Source organism: Macrotis lagotis, chromosome 2 (assembly GCF_037893015.1).
Source record: "Macrotis lagotis isolate mMagLag1 chromosome 2, bilby.v1.9.chrom.fasta, whole genome shotgun sequence".
NCBI lineage: Eukaryota > Metazoa > Chordata > Mammalia > Peramelemorphia > Peramelidae > Macrotis > Macrotis lagotis.
This window is the reverse complement of record NC_133659.1, coordinates 342,353,857-342,375,856: the sequence shown is the minus strand read 5'-3', so window position 1 is coordinate 342,375,856 and position 22,000 is coordinate 342,353,857. Positions and strand designations below refer to the sequence as shown.

The 22,000-nt window shown below is 55.6% G+C and overlaps 1 protein-coding gene across 1 annotated transcript; it reads left to right on the top strand.

The window, feature by feature from the left end:
- The first annotated feature begins 622 nt into the window (after nt 1–622).
- Nucleotides 623–21,928, top strand: TTC38 (tetratricopeptide repeat domain 38). The gene is made up of 14 exons (XM_074227279.1): nt 623–676; nt 1,264–1,341; nt 2,032–2,113; nt 3,287–3,458; nt 4,529–4,702; nt 5,309–5,384; nt 7,963–8,082; nt 9,892–9,951; nt 11,887–11,925; nt 12,746–12,827; nt 13,633–13,798; nt 15,836–15,995; nt 16,920–16,993; nt 18,644–21,928. Exons 1-14 carry the CDS (start codon nt 644–646, stop codon nt 18,735–18,737), a joined length of 1,410 nt encoding a protein of 469 aa, XP_074083380.1. The 5' UTR covers nt 623–643; the 3' UTR covers nt 18,738–21,928.
- Nucleotides 21,929–22,000: the final 72 nt, after the last annotated feature.

Below are 22,000 nucleotides of genomic sequence, written 5' to 3'. Positions count from 1 at the left end.
AAACCCACCCAGGCAAAGGCGGGTTCAGCCCAGTGAAAGTGGCCTCGCACCCGGGGATAACGGGGGAGACTGGCGGGCGCGGGGCGCGGCGCCTGCTTCGGGGCTCTCTAAGGCATTCCTCAGTCTATTACAAAAACTCCTATTTGTCACATGGGGGGCTTCTAGAGGGAGGACACCCCCCCCCCCCCCGCCATCCAGACAACGGGCCGCTGCTGCTCTCAGCCACCATGGGCAAAAGGGCAGCCAGCCCGGCGCCCCCTCCCGGGCAGGGGCCAGGGGAAGCCCCGCATTCTGGGGGGTCGGAGCGCCCCGGGGCGGGAGCTTGGGGTTCTTTTGTATGGGGCGCGACCCCATGTTCCCGAGCAGACGCCCGGGTCGCTGCCCGGCGCCCTCGTCCGCAGCTCCGCGAGCTCCACGGCCCCCGGGGCCCGCTCCGGTCCAGGCCGGCCGTGCGGCTCCGAGCGGGCCATCCGGGCCGAGGGCCGCGGCCCAGCGCGGCTCGGACCCCGGAGCCCGAGCCTCCCCCGCCTCCCAGCGGGGCCGGGGCGCTCTCCCCGCCCTCGCCCCGCCCCGCCCCTCCCCTCACCCCCATTCGCCCCTCGGGCCCCGCCCCGCCCCGCCCCTTCATCCCTCCGGCCTCGCCATGGCCTCGCTGGCACCTCTCCGGGACTGCCAGGTAGGACCCCCCAGGCCGCCCGCCCCCCTGCTCCCTGACTTGTTTGTGACTCGGGCCCGGCCTCGGGCTCCCCGCTCGGCGCCCCAATGTGCCGCCAGGGGTGGCGCTCGGGGCCCCCGGCCGCCTTGCCCCCTCACGCAGCCCCCCCAGCGGCCCCCCGACTTCGCCTCAGTCTCCCCGGGGCTCCCCTACCTATTGTCAGTCAGGGAGAGTCTTCTCGTCCCTGATGCCCCGGGAGACCGGGGCTGGGGGCCCCGCAGAGCCCCCCAAGAGGGCCCGGGCCTTCATCCACCTGCCCCCTCCGGTGCTTTTTTGCCTCTTCACCCCCCCGCTTGGCTGCCTTTGGGCAGGAGGGGCGCCTGGCACCCCGGGCCCAGCCGGAGGGGCCTGAGGACAGGCCTGGGGGAGCGGGCACTCTTAGAAACCCAGCCCGTCCTTTCACTTAATGGAGAGGAAGTCACCACCCCGGGGAGGCCTGGACTCTCGGGCCTGGCCCCCCCACAGTGTTTCCTGTGAGCCATTGGGGGGGGGGGGCTGTTGTTTTTGTGGCTGGAGAACTGCGGAGCTTTTCTGCTTTCTCCCCCCAGGCCTGGCAGCAGGCCCGCCTGCCTCTCTCCACCACCAGCAATGAAGCCTGCAAGCTCTTTGATGCCTCCCTGAACCAGGTACTTCCAGGGGGGGGGTCTTTTCCACACCCTAGATGTGAGGTCATCTCGGGGTCCCCCCAGACCCCCCCAAGTTCGTTCTTTAGAGGATGGCTCTGGTCCTTCCCAGAGCCCCCCCACTCCCCCCAGCAGGGGTTGAGCCGTGGGGTCCCCTTCTCCACCTGGAGGCGTCCTCGCCACACACTCCCCCAACCCAGCAGCCACCTGCACCCCAAATGTGGCCTGTTCTCTCCCACCACCACACCTTTGGCCAGGGGCTAGTGACCTCCCACCTCTGGTCTGTTCCTTCATCCCCCCCCCAGCTCTGCCTCGCCTGAGCTGAGGGCATCCCCCCTGCGTTTTGGGCATTGAAAGAGGCAGGGGATAGACCCCGTGATGGAGCCAGAGCTGGGCCCCGACTCTGCCTCAGACATTTTCCAACAAGGCCAGGTCCTCAGACCCAGAACCCCGGGGCTCAGAGGAACCTCAGAAGCCGTGCACCCCTGCCCCCTCTGTTTCACCGAAGTCTCTCCACCACTTCCTTCCCCTGCCTCAGTTTCCCCATCTGCGAATGGGAATAACCCACTTCAGAGGGTCCATCAGCCTGTCAGCTTGACCTCTCTCTTCTGGGGACAAGAGCATGGGAGAGACCCAAGTCCTCCTGCCGCTCCCCCGAGGCCCTGGGTGCAAGGCAATCTGTTCCCCTTTCAGTATGTGACTTGGACCAACGACCAGAGTCTGGGTGGCCTGGAAGGATGCCTCTCAAAACTCAAAGCAGCCGACCCGGACTTTGGTAAGGCCCTGGACCCAGGCTGGGCCTGGTATCTTGTGTGACTTCTAAACACCCCAAAACCCTCACTTGCTCCAAGGAGTCCCCAATCCGGCACTGTACCAAGCTCTAAGGCTGGGTAGGGGCTGGACCTTGCCCTCTGGCAGCTCACCAGCTCATGGGGCAGAGGGTGGGCAATCCTCAGTGTACAGACTGGATGCCCCCAGGACAAGCTGGTGCAGGCAGAGTGAAGGCCTGGAGGAAGTGGGGGGAGTGGGACGGGGGGGCAGGGGGCCCAGGATGAGGGGTGAGGGGCAGGCCAGTCAGAGTCTTCTCTGCTCTCATGTTGCCAACCAGTCAGACCTGTGCTTTGAGGAGGCCCCAGGTCAGCTGCCCGGGCTGCCTGCCAAGCCTGAAGGGGGTGTCCTGGGTGCCCAGCCCAGGAGCTCAGTGAGTATTGGAGCCCAAAGCTTCGGAGGCACCGGGACTTGGTGTTTTTCTTCTTAACCTTGTTAAACATCGTCTGATTACTAGCCCAGGTCCTGTGGCACTTAGGAGGGTGGGTCACACGCTTGGTCCCTCCCCCAGTGCTGGGGGGGAAAGGAGGTGTCACTGGTTTTGATGCTGTCCCCCTCTGGCAGTCAAGCCTGTGGCCTAAAATAAAACATGGAGACAGAAAGGAAATCAGTTATGGAAAGTTGTCAAGATGTTAAGAGAGCCAGGGCCCAGAGCCCCTGAAACCTCCCTGCCTCAAGTGCCCCAGGAGCACCGAGAGAGCCGGGGGCTGCCCCACTCAGACTGAACCTCCAAGTCCTAGCTGCCTCTTGTCTTACCTTCGCCCTAGGTCTGCGGGCCTCTTCCTTTCTTATGATGCCACTCCCTGGGCCAGCCTTGATGGCTCTCAGGAGCCATGATCCAGGGTGGGCCCCTGGGGCAGGGACTTTGGGGTTCTCCCAGATGCAGGGGCTCTAAGCCTAGAGCAGCCTTGCAGAAAAGGCCACCGGGCAACTCCCTGGGCTGCCGGTCCTCCGGGGCCTTCTGCTGTCTCTCTAGCCAGAGTGCGGGGCAAGCTCCTGAGTAGGGAACCAAACCTACCTCTGCCCCAATGGAATGGGGTGGTCCCCACCCACCCATAGGAGGGCCCGGGTCTCTCCGTCCCCTTTGTGGTCACTTGTGGCTCTCCATGGCTTTCTTTAGTGATGGGGCACGTCATTGCCAATGGCCTGACCCTCCTTGGCACGAGGACTTCAGTGGTGCTGGACCAAGCCCTTCGCCGCTCCATGGAGACCATGATGGAGCTTTCCAGGAAACAACCACTGACGGAGCGGGAAAAGCTTCACGTGGCAGCCGTGGAGATGTTTGCTAAGGGGTGAGGGGCCTGGGCTGCTGGGGGACCTAGGGTGCTGCGGCTAGACCCCTCAGCAGTCACTGGTGCTCCCTTGTCAGAGGGAGCCATGGGGGGGGGGGCAGAGTGGGCAAGGAGGGGGTGCTCCACCACCAAAGAGAGGATTTGGAATGGGACTTGGTTCCACCCTGGTATCACCTTGAGGCCCCTGCTGGGGTGGATTTTCCCTTCTGTCAAATGAGGGGGTGGGTTTGATTTCTCCAATCTGGGGCATTCTGTGATCTGAGTTCTAATGTCTTTCCCAGCCCTGACTTTCCCTGTTCTAAGATCCCTCCCAGTCTTGACCTTCCCTGCTCTAGGTCCCCTCTCAGCCCTGCTAGTCTCTGTTCTCCATCCCCACCCCTCTCTGACAGAATTCTGGAATTCCATGTTCCAGGTCCCCCTCAGTCCTTCCTGCCATAATTCTAGACCGCTCCCACTTGGAAGGACACCTTGGGGCTTCTCCCCTCATTAAGTTCAGATCGCCATTGCCCATCCCCTGGATCCATCTGGGGCTTGGTCCTGCCTCTGGCGCAGCAGAGGCTCCAAAGGCTCACTGGTGAGCTGGTAGTCTTGCCTCTGGTGGCCAGCAGGAAGTGGCCATTCACGCCTCGGCCCTCCAAGACCCCTGCCCTGGAGGCTCCGGGTGCCCTGTTCTCTCTGGCTCTTATTTAACCGGCATGGGCCAGAGTGTGGGACAGCAGGGTGGAGTCTCCATGACAGCTGGGGATTTTCACAAAGAAAGCCAGCCCTGCCCTCCTTGGAGGGCTCTGAGACAAGCAGTCCCTGCCACTGGGGTCGGCTTCTACCTCTTGCCCCTCTGAGCTTGGGCCCTTCAGGCCAAGTGCCCATGGCTGCTCCTTCAGGCCCAGGACAAAGACCTGAAAAGTTACTGGTTGAAAACTCCTGCCCCCGTGGCTAGACTGGGGTCATCATGTCCAGCCTACCCTTCTGGTGAGGGGGTCTGAGCTCTTGCCAAGAAGGGGCTGCGGAGGAGATTTGGTCAGACCATCCACAGCCTCTCACCTGCTCTCCCTGCCCCCCTTGTCTTCTAGGTGCTTCCCCAAAGCCTGTACCTTCTGGGAAGAGATTCTCCAGGACCACCCCACCGACATGCTAGCACTGAAGTTTGCCCATGATACCTACTTTTTCCTGGGCTATCAGCCCCAGATGAGGGACTCTGTGGCTCGGATCTTTCCGCATTGGACGCCCAGCGTTCCCCTCAGCAGGTAGGGGACTCCTTGGGAGAAAGCAGCCGCCCCCTCAGCCAATGGGCAAGGGCATAGTAGAAGCCAGCGCTGGCTGAATGAGGAACATGGGGCCCCGGACCCTGCCCCAACAGGGGGCCAGTGCAGAGGCTCGCTTGTTGGTTGATTGATTCTCCCTGGAAGGGGCCACTTGTGACTGGACACAAATAGAGCATTCTGGTGGGGAGGTGTGGAAGGACACGTGCCCCTCCCCGGAACCCCCCCAAGCCTCTCCCTGGACTGGGAGATGGACTCGAGAATCAGGAGGCCTTGGAAGGACAGAGGGAGGAGTGTGATAGAGGCAGGGAGTGGTTCCAGGAGATAGAAGGAAGAAGCCAAATGGCTGTGAGAAGAGAGGGGCAAGGATGGGGAGGTGGTGGAGGGGCCCCGGGAAGGAGGGAGTCAAGATCCTCTCTGACCCAGCCCAAGGGCCTTCTCTATGCTGCCACTCTTGTAAATCGAGGTCATGGACCGTGGCTGCCTCAGGTGCTGAGACCTGCCTGTACCGCCCAAGGCCTGGCACACAGTAGGTGATTATTAAATGTTGACTGATTGGTAAAAGGCTTCATTCCTTTCTCCCTGTCTCAGCTATGTGAAGGGTATTTACTCTTTTGGATTGATGGAAACCAACCTCTATGATCAGGCGGAAAAACTGGCCAAAGAGGTAATGGTCCCAGCCCGCAGGTCCCAGTCCCAGCCCGCAGGGGCCCAGTCCTCTTCCTTCTTCTGTGCCAACAGTGGAAGAGCCCAGCCCAGCCCCCACAGGGCTGCCTTCTTAAATGAGCCTCCACTGAGACTTGGCATTCCCTCTGCAGGTGACTCTGCCGCACCCAGGGTGGGCAATGCACTGTCCTTTGTGGGGAGGGGGGAGGACAGAAAGTGAACTAAGCATCCCTTCCCTCCAGGGGTTTCTAGTCTACAGAGAAGGGCCCAGAAGACAGGCCAGAGAAAAATAGTGCAGAGGAGTGCAAATGAGACTGGAGTCTGAGGGCCTGAGTTCAAATGCCATGCCTGCCACTGACCTCCTCCCTGCCAGGTCTTTGTGGGGACTGGGTCATGAAAACTAAGGCTCTGAGGTCATGTGAATCATTCTTGAATATCACGAGCTTTAACGCCCGGGAGCTTGGGTTCTAGTTCCGGCTTTGGGAGCTCTCTGGAAGGCAAGCCAAGGAGGGGAAAGAGCCATTGAAGGGTGAGGGCCAGACCTTGAGGTGTTGGGAAGACGCCCAGGGGAGGCGCACTCCTCGCCAACCACAAGCCCAGTCATCCTGTCCTGAGATGGAACAGAGACCTGGGAAGCAGGCCAGGGCTCCTCCCATCAAGCTCCACCAGAAGCTCCTTTATAATCATTAAAGGCAGTAAGAAGGACAATGCACAAGAGTCATGAAGCCCCTTCGGATCAATGGTGCAAGGAATCACGTCTACAGGAGGGGCAGCCCAGGACCCAGGCCAGGGTCGGGGGCTGCACCAGGATGGCCCTGCCTTTTCCTCTCATGTCTGGTATTTAAAGGACAGAGAGAGGACCCCCAATATGGCCAAGGTGGGTTACCCTCTCTGCCTTAGGAAAAGCTGAATGGAGGTTCTTTAAATGAGGGGTTCCCCAAATTCCCTCATCTCTCACTCAGACTGAGTCCCCAGATTTCAGAGTGGGGCTGTCATCCTCACCCCCTGCCTGAAGGGGGGGGACCGAGGCATGTCTTCTCCTGTCCTGAGGCAGCTCCCCACCTCAGGGCCCTGGCAAGGCCCAGCCGGGGCTCTCCCCTCTGCTCCCAAGATGCCTTGAGTTCCCCTCTATGGTGGAGCAGACGCCTGCAAGGCTCTAAGCCCATGGACGTCGACTTGGAGCAAGGGAATCCTGCCAGAGCCTGCATCCTCTGCCAGCTCCCTGCCCCACTCATCAGGGGCATCACAAGAACCCGACGACTATGAACGGAAGCCTCAGCGCAGTCATCTTCCTCGGGTCCATCTCGACCTTGGTCACATGCCCCTGAACATGCCCCCACTCCCCAATTGTTGGGCACATCCAAGATGGCACCAGGAGGGATGTTGGGGGAGAATTGGGAAGCTTGTCCCTCCAAGGGGTCCCAATTCCCAGGTCTATCAGAGAGCAGGCTCAAGGGAAGACTGAATCATCTTTTCCTTGATTTGAAGGGTCCTCTTTCTACTAGGCTGAGGACACCCAGAGGACAAGGACTGTGCCGGCTCCTGAGCCATCACTAAGTATGCCTGTATACAGTAAACACTTAATCCAAAGAGAATACAGTAGGGCTTAACGCGCGTGTGCTAGCCCACACGGGTTTCTTCCTCTGTTTTCTCTCCCACTGACCATCCCCCCCCCCCCCCCAGGGGCAGGTCAATCCTGAAGTCCCCCCTTATGTTTGCCTCAGACTTCCAAGAACAGAACAGACCTCATCCACCTGAAGGTGACAAGGCAACCATCGCTCACAGAGCGCCGGTCCTGGAGTCAGGAGGGCCTGAGTTCAAATCTGCCCTTAGAGGTGTGCTGGCTGGGTGACCCTGGGCAGGTCACCTCATCCTGTCTGCCTCAACCTCCTCATCTACAAATGAGACTGAGAAGGAAATGGTGAACCCGTTCCAGGGTCATTGCCAAGAACACCCCAAATGGAGTCATGAAGATGCAGACTCAACAGACTCGTGTTCTTGATGGTCTGGCACTGTGGAAAGAGCCCATGGGGCTTCCCCCAGCACCCTCACTGTTCTCACCCCGCAGCAGGGGGTTGGGTGTGCCATGACCCGCTTTGGCATTCTTACTGTAACTATGACCCTGAGGCAATGGTTAGTCATTTCCTCCAAGGAAGCCCTGTCTGGTGGCCCCCAAAGGGGGTTTATCTGAAGACAATCTGGGGGTCTCAGGGGACTCTGGCTCCTGCAGCCAAGACAACCAGGACCACCTGGGAAGGCCCAGAGAGCCCCACCCTGGAGGAGGATATGGAGGAAGACACGGGATAGGATAATTTTGCCCAAGTCCCTGAAGGGGCATCATGTGGAGCCGTACCTTTTCTTTCTAGTGCCCATTCTAGATTTCAGCATCCATGACCAGAGCTCTAGGGTTCCCTTTGACCCCTGAGAAGAGGAGCAGGAGAACCTTCCCATCAGGAAGAGCTGCCCCAATTCTGGGCAGGGGAGCCTGGCCTCAGGGAGAGCCAGTCCTCCCCCACCCTGAGCCTTCCCAGCAGCACGGAGCCTCGGGGTCACTTCTGTCCTCTTCTCCATCCCCACAGGCTCTGTCCCTGAACCCCACTGATGCCTGGTCAGTCCATACCATGGCCCACATCTACGAGATGAAGGCGGCCCTCAAGGATGGCGTGTCCTTCATGCAGAGCACTGAATCCAATTGGAAGGTAGGGTCCCCACGCCCTCAAGATGGCCCTGCCAGGGGCCCCTGTGGTGTGCCTCTTGGCATGTCCCAGGCTCAGCAAAAGGAGTGAATGAGGGAGACTTCTTCCTTCCTGTCTTCTGCATCCTCAGTGATGTGGGTGGCACCTCCCTCCACCAGTGCAGATTGCCACCCTCTGCCAGACCAACCATCTTTGTGGGTCATTGTGATTGTAGAGTTCATCAATCTGCCTGGGACCCTCCCCCGCTTAGGGGGGCTGGTCCTCTGAGAGCGACCCAGCTCAGAGTCATCCCAGCCTGCTTGGATCGATGAGAGTTTGTTTTGGGGAGACCAGGACCAAGGAGGAGGGGGAGGAGGGAGAGCAGGAGATGCCAAGAAAACCACTCAAATGGGGAGGACGTGCCTGGTTCAGGTTGGTGCCCGAGGTAAAGAAGCAGCATGGGGAGGGGGTGCAGCTGACTAGTAGGGGACTCCTTGAGGTGGGACTGCCCCTAGAAAGCAGGAAGCTGATCTGAGGCAAGGGCAGGCTGCAATCTGCACCTGGGGATGGACCATACAACCTGGAAACTTATGAGCATTTCCATCCCACTCAGTCCTTCAAATGTCTCTGGTTTATGATGGTTGTTTTATCTTCTACTTAGGGCAGTCAGAGTCCTGAGTTCAAATCCAGCCTCAGACACTGACTAGGGAGACACTGGCACATCACTTCCCCTCTGTCTGCCTCAGTTTCCTCATCTGTAACATGGGGATCAGCATAGCTGTATCTCCCAGGGTTGTGAGGATCCAGTGAAGTCATAATTGCAATGTGCACCCAGCAGGAACTGTGCCAGGGAGTAGTGAGTGTGCCTGTATGTGTGTGCAGTGTGTGTGTGACAGACTGTGAGCACAGGTGTGAGTATGTGAGCACTGTGTGTGTGAGTGTGTGAGACTGACAGTGTGAGCAAGTGTGTGAGTATGTGAGCATTGTGTTTGTGTGTGAGTCTGTGTGAGACTATAGTGTGTGCAAGCATGTGTGTGACAGTGTGAGCACGGGTGTGAGTATGTGAGCACTGTGTGTGTGTCTGTGTGAGACTATAATGAGTGTGCAAGCATGTGTGTGACAGAGTGTGTGACAGAGTGCGAGCAAGTGTGTGTTTGGGTGTGACTGAGTGCGTGTGTGCGCTCTCTCCTGAGCTCCTGGGCCCTCCTTTGCGACTCCCCGCCAGGCCCTTCTGGCCTACAACAGGCGCATAATCAATCTGTGGTTGGACTGAGGGGATCCGCTGCACCAGCCTGGCCTCATCCTCCTCCCGCTGAGGCCCGCTCTCTCCTCCCCCCACCCCCGCTCTTATGGCCCAGCTCTCCATTGGCCTCAGAACTCTGGGACAACTTTGGTGCCTCTACGATTCAGTCCAGTTAGATCTGATAAGCATTTGTTCGGCACCTACTGCATACAGACACAAGATGAAAGGAAAGATAAAGGCCACTCTGGCCCCTCCTTTCTGCCCACATGGGCTCCTCCCCCACCCAGCTCTCACCAGCCCCCCCCAGAGCCACAGCCCCCCAAGGGACTCCCTGTCTCCACTCTGCCCCCATGCTGGACCCTCCGAGTCTCTCGCTTCGGGGGGCTGCCTCCAGGATGGCCTTCAAACGCCTTCCTCTGACTCTTCCCCCGGGTCCCCCCATCCCTCTCTGTACCTGCCCCCATCACCCAGGCCTCACTCTTCCTGAAGCATTGCCCCACTCTCCTGCCCCCTGACATATTTCCCGAGTGGGACCCTGAAGGAGGAGGAAAGGGTCAGGCTTCTCCATGATGCATCTGTTCCCTCCACAGGACAGCGACATGCTTGCCTGCCACAACTACTGGCACTGGGCCTTGTACCTGATAGAGAAGGTGAGTGGTTCATGACTTGAGGGAGCCCCGTTTCCTTCTTTTGTAGGCTGAGTATCATGCCGTGGTACCAGCCCAGTGAGTCAGGGGTCTGGCGATGGGAAGGACGCCCCAAGCTGAAACCAGGTGGGGCCAAGGGTGTGTTGTCCTGGGGTGCCGATATCAGGGTGGCAGCACTGCTGCCCTGGGCCTCACACACTGCCAGCTCTGCCAGCCTCCTGCCCCCGTCTCTGGCAGCATCTGCCCCTGGGATAATAATGTGCCTAGGGTTCCTCTCCCACATCCCTGACAGCTGGGCCTCAATCTTAATGAAGTGGCCAGAGGAGGAAGGAAGTACTGGACTTGAACCGGGGAGCTGAGTTCAAATCCAACCTCAGATGCATTCTGGCCATGTGACCCAGTGCATATCTATCTCCTCCCACTTTCTGCCTCCATTTCCCCATCTGTAGATGGGGATGCCAGCATCGGTCTCTTGGGGCTGATGCCGTGATCACAAAGTGCTTTGCAAATATGTACAAATGTTTTTCATCATCATCATCATCATCGTTATTATTAATTACTTGGTTAACTGCCAGTGACAGAGGGCTCACTCGCTCCCCCGAGCTCGCTCATTCATGCATCTCCCTCAATAATTCTGATACGGCCCCCGAAGAAGTGACTCCCCAAGGCCCAGCAGAGGCTCTGGTATCCAGCAGGAGCCTAATTGTAATGTCCTTCTTGGGTTTCATTCTGGCTCCCTGGGTCCGGCACTGACTCTGGTGCGGACCAGCCAACCCTCAGGAGAACGTCTCAGCAAAGGATCCTTTGTTTAGGAGGCTCTGGTTGCAGCTGCCCACCCGGAGCTTCTCAGCCTCAGTCTCCCCTCCAGGGCTGGAGCTAGAGGTCATTTGGGAGGGGCGACTTTCAGGACAAAATGGGCCTGTCCTGCTGAGGAAGGCCCCGGCCCACCTCTGGAGGGGGAAGGCTGAGACCTCCACTGGCTCCATCTCCTGAAAGACATGCCCCAGGGTGCCAAAGCGTGGGTTTCCCCAGGATCCCTGGGCTTCTCTCCACTTGGGGGGGGGGGTGGTTGTCATACCCCTGACCCAAGTGCGGCGCACTTAACCTTACACCATTGACAATCGGCTGACTATTAATGACCGGGGGACTCGTTCTATTGATGTGGGAGGCCAGGTTGTGTAATGGACTCAGGAGTCAAAGTCCTGTGAGACCCTAGCTAAGTCCCTTCCCTTTTGGGCTGCCGTCTCACCATACCACATGTCTGTTCAGACCAGATGGCTTCTGGGGTCCCTTCCAGCTCTGTCTCTGGGGTCCCATAATTTCTCAAGAGTTACATTATTTAGAGTCAGGTAGGTGGCACAGTGGATAAAGTACCAGCCCTGAAGTCAGGAGGACCTGGGTTCAAATCCGGTATCAGACACTTAATAATGACCTAGCTGTGTGACCTTGGGCAAGCCACTTAACCCCATTGCCTTGCAAAAAAAAAAAACCAAACAAAAAAAGAATTACATTATTTAATTTACCTTTTTGGTTTGGTTTCTTTGCCGTGTTTACAAAAATCTGTTTCTTTTCCCTCCAACCTTCACTGAAAAGAAAACGAAACCCCTTGAGGGGCGGCTAGGTGGTGCAGTGGATAAAGCACTGGCCCTGGAGTCAGGAGGACCTGGGTACAAATCCAGCCTCAGACACTTAATAATGCCCTAGCTGTGTGGCCTTGGGCAAGTCACTTAACCCCATTTGCCTTGCAAAAAAAAAAAAAAAAGAAACCCCCTTGGGGCAAACGTGCCCAGGCCAGCCTGCATTGGCTGTGTCTAGGATGGACATGTCAGGGTCCCCAAAGACCAGTTTCTCTGGGTCAGAAAGTGGCCCTAGCTTTAGGACCCACTTCTCCTGCCCAGTCCGGCAAACGTCACTCAACCCTCCCTTTTTTTTTTGTAGGGTGAACACGAGGCGGCCTTGACGATCTATGACCAGCATGTAAGTCCACGTGTCGACACTGCCCTTTTCTTGGTCCCCCGCTTTTGGGAAGACCCCTGCTCCAAGCTGGGTCCACTACCTCATCTGTGATGGGGTCTGAGAAGGCTGCTCTCATCCTGCTTTGTGGAGTCTCGGGGAGGCCCAGACATGCTCTATCCTGGATGGGGAGGGCCAGGAGGGCCCTATGGCCAGGCATACAGAGGCTGCTGGATAGGTGCTTGTTGAGTGAGCATGTTCAGTCAGAGTCCTTTCTTGTCCACAAAGTTTTCTTCCACAAGGACTTCCTGTCATTGAAGTGAATGCATTAAGCTTCGAGTGAACAGAGCTCTCAGCCTAGAGAGAGGCAGCCCGAGCCCCATACTAGCCGTGTGACCCTGGGCAAGTCATCTCACCGCTGCCTGCCTCAGTTTCCTCTTCTGTAAAATGAGCAGGGTTGTGAAGATCAAATGAGGTGATGTTTTTAAAAGCCCTTAGCGCAATGTCTGGGAAACAGGAGGTGCTCTCTAAATGTTTATTATTATTGGCTATTAGAATTCCCAGGGTGGAAATGACCTCCACAGTGGCCCATCCGCAGCTCATCTGTCACCTTCTGTCAACATAAGAGGTTAGGTGACTTGCCCAAGGTCACATTGTCACCAAGGCAAGACTTGAATCCAGGTCTTCCTGACTCCCAAACCGGTCTTCTCTCCCACTAAGCCACACTACTTCTACTGAGTGACCCTGAGATGGCCCTGAGACCCTGGCCCAGGTGGGAGCAGCACTTGGGGGGCACTCAGAGCCTCCGAGGTGGGTCCTCCATGTTGAAATGTTGGTATTGCAGATTGCGCCCAGACTTCTGTCGACCGGGTCGATGTTGGACATGGTGGACAGCTGCTCTATGCTGTACAGACTTCAGATGGAAGGCAAGTCTGTCTTCCTTCCACCCCTCTGTTGTTTCCACAATGATCTGGTGTCTGGCCTGGGCCTGGGGCTGCCTGATGTTTCCACCATTGACTTTCATAAGTGCCAGATGGCAGGCTTACCCAACCTCCCAGAGACACAAAGGAGGGAGCAGAAGCATCGGATGCCAGGTCCCCCAAATCCCAGTAGCCTTGAACACTGGCCCAAATTAAATTTGACAGAGACCACTGTAAAGTCCTACCCTAGGCCCAATGTGCAATTTCACAAGTAAACAAGAGAAACATTGACTGGATAACAGTTTATCTGAAAAAAATCCTGGGGTCTTAGGGGACTGCAAGCTGAATATGAGTCAGTGGGGGAAGCCAGAAGTTGGGTAAGTTGGCGTGGTCTTGGACTATGGAGAAAGGCATGGGGCCCAGAGCTAGGGAGGGAGGGAGGGAGGAACAGAGGATATCAGCACTGGGAGGCGCCTTAGAACATGGAATATCCGTGCTGGAAGGAGCCTTAGAAAAGGGAATGTTAGACCTGGAAGGGGAGCTAGAAGAGGGAACATCAAGGCAGGAGGGGCCTTGGAACACAGGATATCAGAGCGTGGTGGGAACCTAGAACAGGGAAAGCCAGAGCACAGAGAGGCTCTGGAGCGCATCTGGCCCAATACCCTCCTTCCTCAGGTGAGGGCTCTGAGGCTCCAAAGGGGAAGGGACTTGCCTAAGGTCACACCACCAGAAAGGCCAGGAGCCCCACAGCCCGTGGCTGTTCTGCTCACACCCCGTGACTGTCCTCTAAATGAATTCATGTTGTGTTCAGGGGTGTGTGTGGGAGACCGCTGGCAAGCCGTGCTTCCCATGACAAAGCCGCATTCCAAGGACCACATCCTGCTCTTCAACGATGCCCACTTCCTCATGTCCTTCCTGGGGGCCAAAGACCAGGGAAGCGTCCAGGAGCTCCTGACCACCCTTCAGGAATCGGGCCAGTAAGTAGGACTGGTGGTGGCTGGCGAGCATCACCAACCTTCTGCCTCTCCATACTCAGGCCCTCCAGGGAGGATGGGAGAGCTCACCAGTAGCTCCCGCAGTCCCTGAGGTTTTCTGATGAGATGTGAAGAGGACCCTGATTTCTGGGGGCATCTGTCGTGGAGGAACCGCAGGCAGAGCCCACCTAGGGACTGGTGCTCAGCTGTGGGTAGCACCTTCAGACAGGTCATCGATTGGTTAGACTAGGGGGTGAGGCATCTTGAGCCTGCGATATCCAAGGGCTGGTGGAAGAGGAGAGGACTGTGGGTGGCAGAACAGGGCTAGCCTGGGCAGGAAGGAGGTGCCTTGCTCAGTGTGGACCCTTGGGCAGAGGCCGGCCCTGGGGAGGGAGGTCACCAGATTGCCAGAAGCAAGATGTTGGTAACCGTCAGAGCTTTGGCAAGAGGGCTGGGCTGTCTTCAGAGAGAGGGGCCCCCCTCCAGCCCCACAATGTTCCTCAAGCAGAGGCTTGGTCACTCCCACAAGACAATCCTCAAATGCTTTCTGGGGGCTCAGTCCAGATCCCAACCCACCAAATCTCCCAAGCAGGTGGGGGGAGGACCCCAATACACAGCTGCACCCATCAGTTACTTGGGGAGCGTGTTACTGAGGAGCAGACCTGCAGGGTGGGCGGATCAAGTAGACTGTCCTTTACAAGAGGCATGAGGGAGGCCGCCTGAAGGAGGAGGCCTGGCCTACCAGGCCAAGCCAGGGAAACCCAGAAGCCGAGAAGGCAGAGGACGGGGACTGGGGAGCGTGGTCTGGGTTGGGAGAGAGATGAGTAACCAGGATGGCAGCGTGTTGGGGACACCACGGATGCTGGGAAGATGCCTCCTGGGAGCCAGTGGGAGCCCCTGGAGATGCTTGAGCCTTCACAGGGATGGGGGGGCGTGGCCAGGAGACGGTCGCCATGGAGCCAGAGCTGAGCTACGGAGCCGAGGATGCTCCAGAGCCACAGTCAGGCTGGAAGCCCGTGCAGGCCGGGGTGCCGCCCCAGCTGACGCACGGGAGAGGGGTGCAGAGAGCACCCTCTTGTGGCACACGCAGGGCTGAACGCTTCCCCTAGCTTCCAACCTGGTCCATGTTGGGGGGCCCTCTGGTCCTCCTTCGGGGCAGGCCCAGTCACCCTGCATACCCACTCTCTGAGGAGGACAGGGGCTCAGCCCTGGCCCTCTGAATGGGGCAGCAAGCCCATTGAGGTGGGTCTCCACCCCCTCAACTCCCCTTCTCTGCCTTCAGGGCCTTCATTCCAACTTACATGTGTGGGCACGTGGCTCATACTGCCCATATGTTCACACAACTCCCGCTCAACCCTCGATGAGCTAGACAGCCTTGAAGCAGCCAAGGACCCTGACTGACCAAAGGCTCAGGGCAGGAATTCTGGGCTCAGCATCTAGAGGGCCCTTTGGGAAGACTGGGGGCATCTGGTCCAAGGCCCGCTTCTGCCAGTCACAGGGGGGAGAGCTAGGATACTGAGGGGAAGGCCCAGAGCGGCCATGCAGGGCGAGAGCTGGAAAAACACGTCCTGACCTCCAGACTTATCCCAAAGGGAGATGGGCTCCTACAGGGGTGGGAAAGCAGCCTTTAGGTGAGGCTGGGGGTCCCCTCTGAAAGGGGCTTCTGCTCGGGTTTCAGTTGGACAGAGGTCTGCAGGGGCCTGCTGTGGGCACTGGTGAATAGCCACCTGAATGAAATGTTCTAGAATGCTGAGGCAGCTCACAAACTTCCCAAGACCCGGGCTCTTCTGGAGCAAGGAACCCAGTGGGGGCCTCCCAACTCTGAAATTGGGGCTCTGTCTCTTCTCTGTCTCTGTCTGGGCCTCCCTCATCTTTCTCAGTCTCTTTCTCTGTCTCTGTCAATCTCTCTCTTTGTCTCACCGTTTCTGACTCCTATCTCCATCTCTCCCAGTCTCTGTCTGTGGGTGTGTCCCCCCTCATCTCTCTCTGTCTCTCTGTCTCTCCATCTCTCCCAGTCTCTCTTTCCATCTCTCCTTGCAGAAACCCCGGTGACAACCACCAGCACCAGCTGACTCGGGAGGTGGGGCTACCCCTGTGCCAGGCCTTGGTGGAGGTGGACAATGGACAACATGACCGAGCTGTGGAATTATTGCTTCCCATCCGCTATAAGATCCTGGAGATAGGTGGCAGCAATGCTCAGGTGAATTAGAAGGCAGGCCGTCCAAATAGTGAGACAAAACGGTGGACTTTGACAGAAGTCCATTGCCAAAGGGAAGTTGCATTTCTTCCTTGTGACCCCAAAGAGCAGACCTGAGATCAGGCCTTGGGCAGACTGTGGCCAGGGTAGGGAAGACCTTAATGACAAGAACAATGGATGGGGGTGTCTTGGGGGCGGCTGGGTGGCACAGTGGATAGAGCCCCGGCCCTGGAGTGGGGAGGACCTGAGTTCAAATCTGGCCCAGACACTTCATAATGACCTAGCTGTGTGGCCTTGGGCAAGTCACTTAACCCCACTGCCTTGCAAAAACAAAAACAAAACAAAAAAGAACCATTCAGGCTGAGGCTGACTGATGCCGTTTGCAAAGCGGTTCCCATGTGTGGCCTTGTCTGATCTTCAGAACAGCCCTGTGAAGCAGGTGCTTAATTCACCCTGCTCTGCAGATGACAAAACTGAGCCGGTGTCTAAGGGACTTGCTCAGGATCACACAACTAGTGTCTGAAGGTAGACTTGAACTCTGATCCAGCGATCCTGTTCTAAAGTAGATTCATGGTTCAAGGAAGGTTTGGACTAGACTCAGGGGCTTCTTCTGGCCCAGGCCCCCATTCAGTCTCCCAAGTCCTCGCTCTGGAATCCAGAGGACTCTGACCTGACTCAGTCTTCCAAGGCTAGGCCATCCTCACTCTCCCAAAGTGAGAATCCGGGGGCTGTCCGCTGCAAGAGAGCCTCAGTGGGCTTGGCGGGAGGCTGAGGATATCCGTAGGTCCGGCCCCCAGCTAGTCTGGGCTATGGGGCCTCAGCCCCCCAGCTCTGCTGGGATGTGGCCACAGCCCCTTGGTGCCCCTCCAGGGTTGCCCTCCTCACTGGGGTTGCTGCACTGGCTGATTGCGAAAGCCTCTCTTTCAGAGGGACGTCTTCAATCAGGTTCTGGTTCACGCGGCTCTTAACTGTCGGCAGAAATCCCACAGGAACTTGGCCAGGTGAGCGCTGGGCTCCAAACCCCAGGGACCCTCGCCACGGAGCAATCCTACACTTTGAAAACAAACTCATTTCCATCCACCCCTCCTCCCCAACAAGGCAGCGCTGCCCAGGGCGGGAGCACTGTACAACCGGCCCGGCTGATGCATGTGCGAGGCCACAGCCCTGGGAATGTGCTTTCCTTGGGCTTTGGAAATCAGGTGAAAAGCTCACTACCCACCCCCCACCCCCCCAGCAGCAGGGGGTCGAGCTGCTGACCCACATTTGGGAGGGTGGGAAACTCAGAGCAGCTACTTCGCTTCTCCTCCCAGGGGCGCTCGGAGGAGCGATAGGGACAGAAGCCAGACAGACAAGGGAGGCCGTTAAGGGAGGACGCCAGAGTCTCTGAGAAATTGGAAAAGGGAGAAGTCCCTGGGGTCCCGGATAGCTTCATGGAAGAGACTCCTGTGAGGTGGGCCCGAGCAGGGTTGGGGCCTTAAAGAAACAGATGTTTGAATCCCCCCATCTTGCATCATTTCAGTTGATAGAAGAGTAGACTTGGCCACAATCCCCCCCCCATCCATCTTCTCCTGAGAGCCCAACTACCTTCTTAACTGACCTTGATAGAACTTTTGTAAAATGCTTTCCTGATGGGATCTCCTGGGAGCCTTCCTACAACCTTGGGAGATAAAAGGCATTTATTATGCCTACTGCATAGATGAGGAAACTGAGGCAAAGGAGAATGACTTGCCCAGTGTCCTTCAGCTGAGAGGGAGCCAAGGGTAAATTTCAACTAAAATCCATTCAGAGTCTTACCTGAGTATTGCAAGCACAACCCGGGCCTCCAGCCCTGTGGGTTTGGGCCCCCCGTGGAGCTTACTCAGGAGCAAGCATACCAATGGACCAAGTCAAGCAGTGACTGTGATCCTTGGGAGAGTGTGTTTTAGTCTGCAGAGGGAATGGGACTGAGGCAGGGTCAGCCCTGGACTAGAGGGGCCAGAGGGGGCCCAAAGTGTCACGGTGATGAGCTGGCGAAAGCAGGTCTCAGTTCTAGACCTCCACCTGCCAAGGCCAGTGGTCCCAGGACCTCAGAGGTCACCTGGATCAGGTCATTGAGGCCCAGGGTGGGGAAGTGAGGTGATTTGCCCAAGGTCACAGAGCTAAGAAGTAGCAGAGGCAGAATTTGAACCCAGAGCCTCTGAATGGAATGTATCAGAGAAGAAACTGGGCTTTGCCAGTGGTGACACGAACCGAGTCCAGGTTCTAGAGATGGGGAGGAATAGGAAGTAGTACCTGAATGGAGGTGGGCACAGAGCCACTCACCATCAAGCACCGAGAGGGGGTGCATGGAAGCCTCTTTTCATTCCCTGGCACACTAGGCCCTTATTAGGCACTAGCTGTATGCAGTACCCTCTGTGCTTGGATGGGGAACAAGGAGGCACACCAGGTGACTGCCTTCCTAGAGCTCAGTCTATAGGGAGAGGAGGCATGGACACAGAAGAGGCCTGCCCACGCTGGGGTGGGCCCACCTGCAGTCCTGGCCTTCAGCTGAAGATATCACCCTGTGAAGACTGCTCTGTCTAGGAACTTTTTCTCTCCCTCCATACACCAAGAGCCTGGCAGTAGTGTCTCGGGACCAAGAATGTGAATGATGCTTCCATTATTTCCCCCAGGAGCCTCCTCATGGAACGGGATGCCCTGAAGCCCGGTTCTCCTCTGACCGAGCGCCTCATCCGTAAGGCATCGACCCTGCATCTCATGGAGTAAAGTTTCAACTGGGAGGATTGGTCATCTCCCTCCACCCCAGGGGACACCCTAAATCTATTTTCCATTTGGAGGAAGCCTTGATGCCCAACATCAACTAAACTAGAAGCCAAAAACCAGCCCATTCTAAAAATGGCAATCCCCCCCCTGCCCTTCTATTTAAGAAAGGAGGCTCACTCCTCACTCCTTGAGATATGTAAGCATCCAGCCTGCTGCCCCCCCCGCCCCCATCCTTTATAGAGAAGAAAACTGAGGCAAGGAGAGAGGAAGGTCCTCCCTCGTATTCCCAGATAGCAAATGATAGGAGCAGAACTGAGGCCCTCATCTTCCCGATCCTGAGCCAGAACTACACTGGCCTCTCCTGTCCCCACTGTGGTGCCCCAGATCCCTCCTGGTCCCCTGATTTGCAGTTAAGGGACTGGCAATATTTCCATTTTATTACAACTCTAAATTCAAACATGATAAACAGAGTTTGCAGCAGTTTGGGACAACCAGCCCCCCACAATTTCAAGGGGCCACGAGGATGGTGACCAGATTCACAGATGAGAGATTCAGGGCCCTCTTTTCCTGGCTCCTCCTCCATCACTAGGACCCTTGGCCAACTAAGAACCCATCTCACCTGCTTTTGTGGAAGTTTTTTCTTTTGTCAGTGAATTTGACATTGGGCATGTCTCTCCCTGCTCCAAGGGAGCCTCAGTTTCCTTCTCATGGCTAAAGAGTTGTGGTGAGGACGGTGCTTTGTCAGCCACCAACAGAAGCAATAACAGACAGATTTCCAGCCAACCTCAGGGGTTCTCACTTCTACAATCAAATCAGCTATCAAGGTCTGTGACTTCAACTTTCCAGGGGCTCATGTGGGCTCAGACCATGACACTTTGGGAGTATCTCTTCTCTGAGCCTCACTTTACTCATCTGTAAACCAGGGCTATTCAGAACTGCACTAGCTTCTCCTCAGGTCTCTGTGAGCAGTGGGCACCGCTTATTCCAGCAACCACCCTATGTGCCCCACTTGGAGAGCCTTGTCCAGAGAGGGTGAGGCTACACCTGCAGGGCTGTAGACCTACAGGGAGTGACCACACAAAGCTTCCTGGCAGGAGAGATCCTACCATTTCTATCATATGATCTCATGGTCTATTTAACCAGACTGTGATTTTTCCTTATTGACTGTGGAGGAGGAGGGAGGTCATGGCCCCATTCCAAGCCTTTGGGTGCTTGGGTGTCAATCCACACTAGGACTGGAAACCTGCCTCTCTGCCTTCTGATTCATCACTCCACACCCTGCTGATTAGAACTCTATAAAGGCATGGCTCATCATCTCTCCTGGGACTTCTAGGGAAGTGATTTCTGGAACCCAGCCTCCCCAAGAGAGAAGCTCAAGAGAAGCACATTGTCCTCATGCTCTTTACCTATCTTCCACTAGATAACCGCCCCTCTCCTCTCCTCCCCTCTCTTCTCCCAAGGACATGGTGGCCCGGTCTGCTGGTGGATGATTCAGTCGGAAGCAACCAACCAGCCAAGTAAGGATTAAGCAGCTACTGTTTGCCAAGGATTACCCTAGGCTCGGGGGATATAAAAAACAATGAAAGACAGTCCCTGCCCTCATGGAGCTTACAGTCTATCAGGGGAAAGCACACACACACACACACACACACACACACACACACCACATACTTAAATAGGGAATAATACAAGCTCAGTAAAAATGAGATCACTTGATAGAACTAGGAGAGACATGAGCAACTCAAAAACCCAAGAAGACTTCATGTGGGAGGCAGGGTTTGAGCAGGGCTTTGAGGGAAAGAGGGTTCCAAGAGGTCAGGAGGGAGGGTGTTTAAGGCCTAAGAGATAACTAGGACAAAGGCCCAGAGGTAGGAAATGGATTATTGGATGAGTACCTCCAAGAAGGTCAGATTGAGTGGATTGTACAATATAGGAAGGGCATAAAATAATTATGTTTAAATGTATAAGAAACTTTAGGAAGATTATGTGGGGCCTAGAAGAGAGGGGGAAGACAGTAGAGGCAGGGAGACCAATGGTAGACTTTGCCATAGTTCAGGCAGGAGGTGATGGGGGCCTAAACAAAGATGGTAACTTTAAGAGTTGAGAGAAAATGATGGATGTGGGACATTGTGGAAGTAGAATCAGAGACTTGGCAAATGAATAGCTACCAGTATTGGGGGGGGGTGGCAAAGGACCTTGAAGAGTCAAGGATATCTCCAAAGTTCTCATTTTCCTTGACTGGAATGACAATTGTGCCTTTCACCAATATTGAGGAGGAGGAAGAAGAGAGTATATTTTTTTTTTGAGGAAGATAAGGCAGGGGTAGTATCAATGAGGCCAGTCACAAAAGAGGAAGGGTCCTGCTTTGGACATGTTGAGTTTGAGATGCCCAACTCTAAATCTGTGACCTCTCAATTCATGAAAAATAACATCAATGAATGGACTTGTGCTAAGTGGAGGTGGGGATGGGGAGTATAGGGGAGAGATTAAGTGTTTGTAGGTGAAGAACAGGATCCATTTCTTCCAAGCACAACAAACTGCAGTGATGCTATTTTTAAAAAGAAATTTTAAAAAAAGAATTTGAGGGAGGGAAAAAAAAACTTAACCATTATAACCTTGAATGGAGTAAATTCAACCACAAAATGGAAGAGAGTGAGCGACTGGATAGTGAAACAGAATACCCCAATTTTCTGCATGTCCTATTACTCACTTGAAATATAAACATTTAGAGTTAAAATGAAGGACTGGAATAAATTGCATTAGGTTTCCATTGATACAGAAGTTGTAATCATGATTTCAAATAAGGCAATAATAAAAATAGATGTCAAGAGAGACAAACAGGGCTATTTTGTTTTAGGGCTCCATAGATCTAAAATTAAGGGACAAACCACAGAGATAATAAAAATTATGTTTATTACTTAGGAAAGTAAGGCAACATACTGAAATCATAGCAATAGAAAGAGGTGCATGGAATGGCATAGTGTTTTAAGTACTTTGGGAAAAACCTGATCCTAAAATGCAGTGATACCGTGATTGGATGACAATGATTGTAAAACTCCTCTCCAAACTGTCTTAATTTAACAGGAAAAGAACACAATGTAAATCAGAAATAAGAATATAACATTGAAAAAAAATTGTTTTGATACATTTGTTTTGATTATTGAATGAGTATATTAAAGAGCATTAAACCAAAATGGTGTATTTAAAAAGTTGGTGTCTGCTGGGGCATGAATAACTTATAAGTATGTGTAGGAGGCAGAAATATG

Bases quoted from the DNA above. Each gene is read 5' to 3' on its own strand.
- TTC38 (XM_074227279.1), top strand. From the start codon at position 644: ATGGCCTCGCTGGCACCTCTCCGGGACTGCCAG. The intron at 3,459-4,528 runs GTGAGGGGCCTG...CTTGTCTTCTAG, and splicing joins GTGGAGATGTTTGCTAAGGG to GTGCTTCCCCAAAGCCTGTA. The intron at 16,994-18,643 runs GTGAGCGCTGGG...TATTTCCCCCAG, and splicing joins TCCCACAGGAACTTGGCCAG to GAGCCTCCTCATGGAACGGG.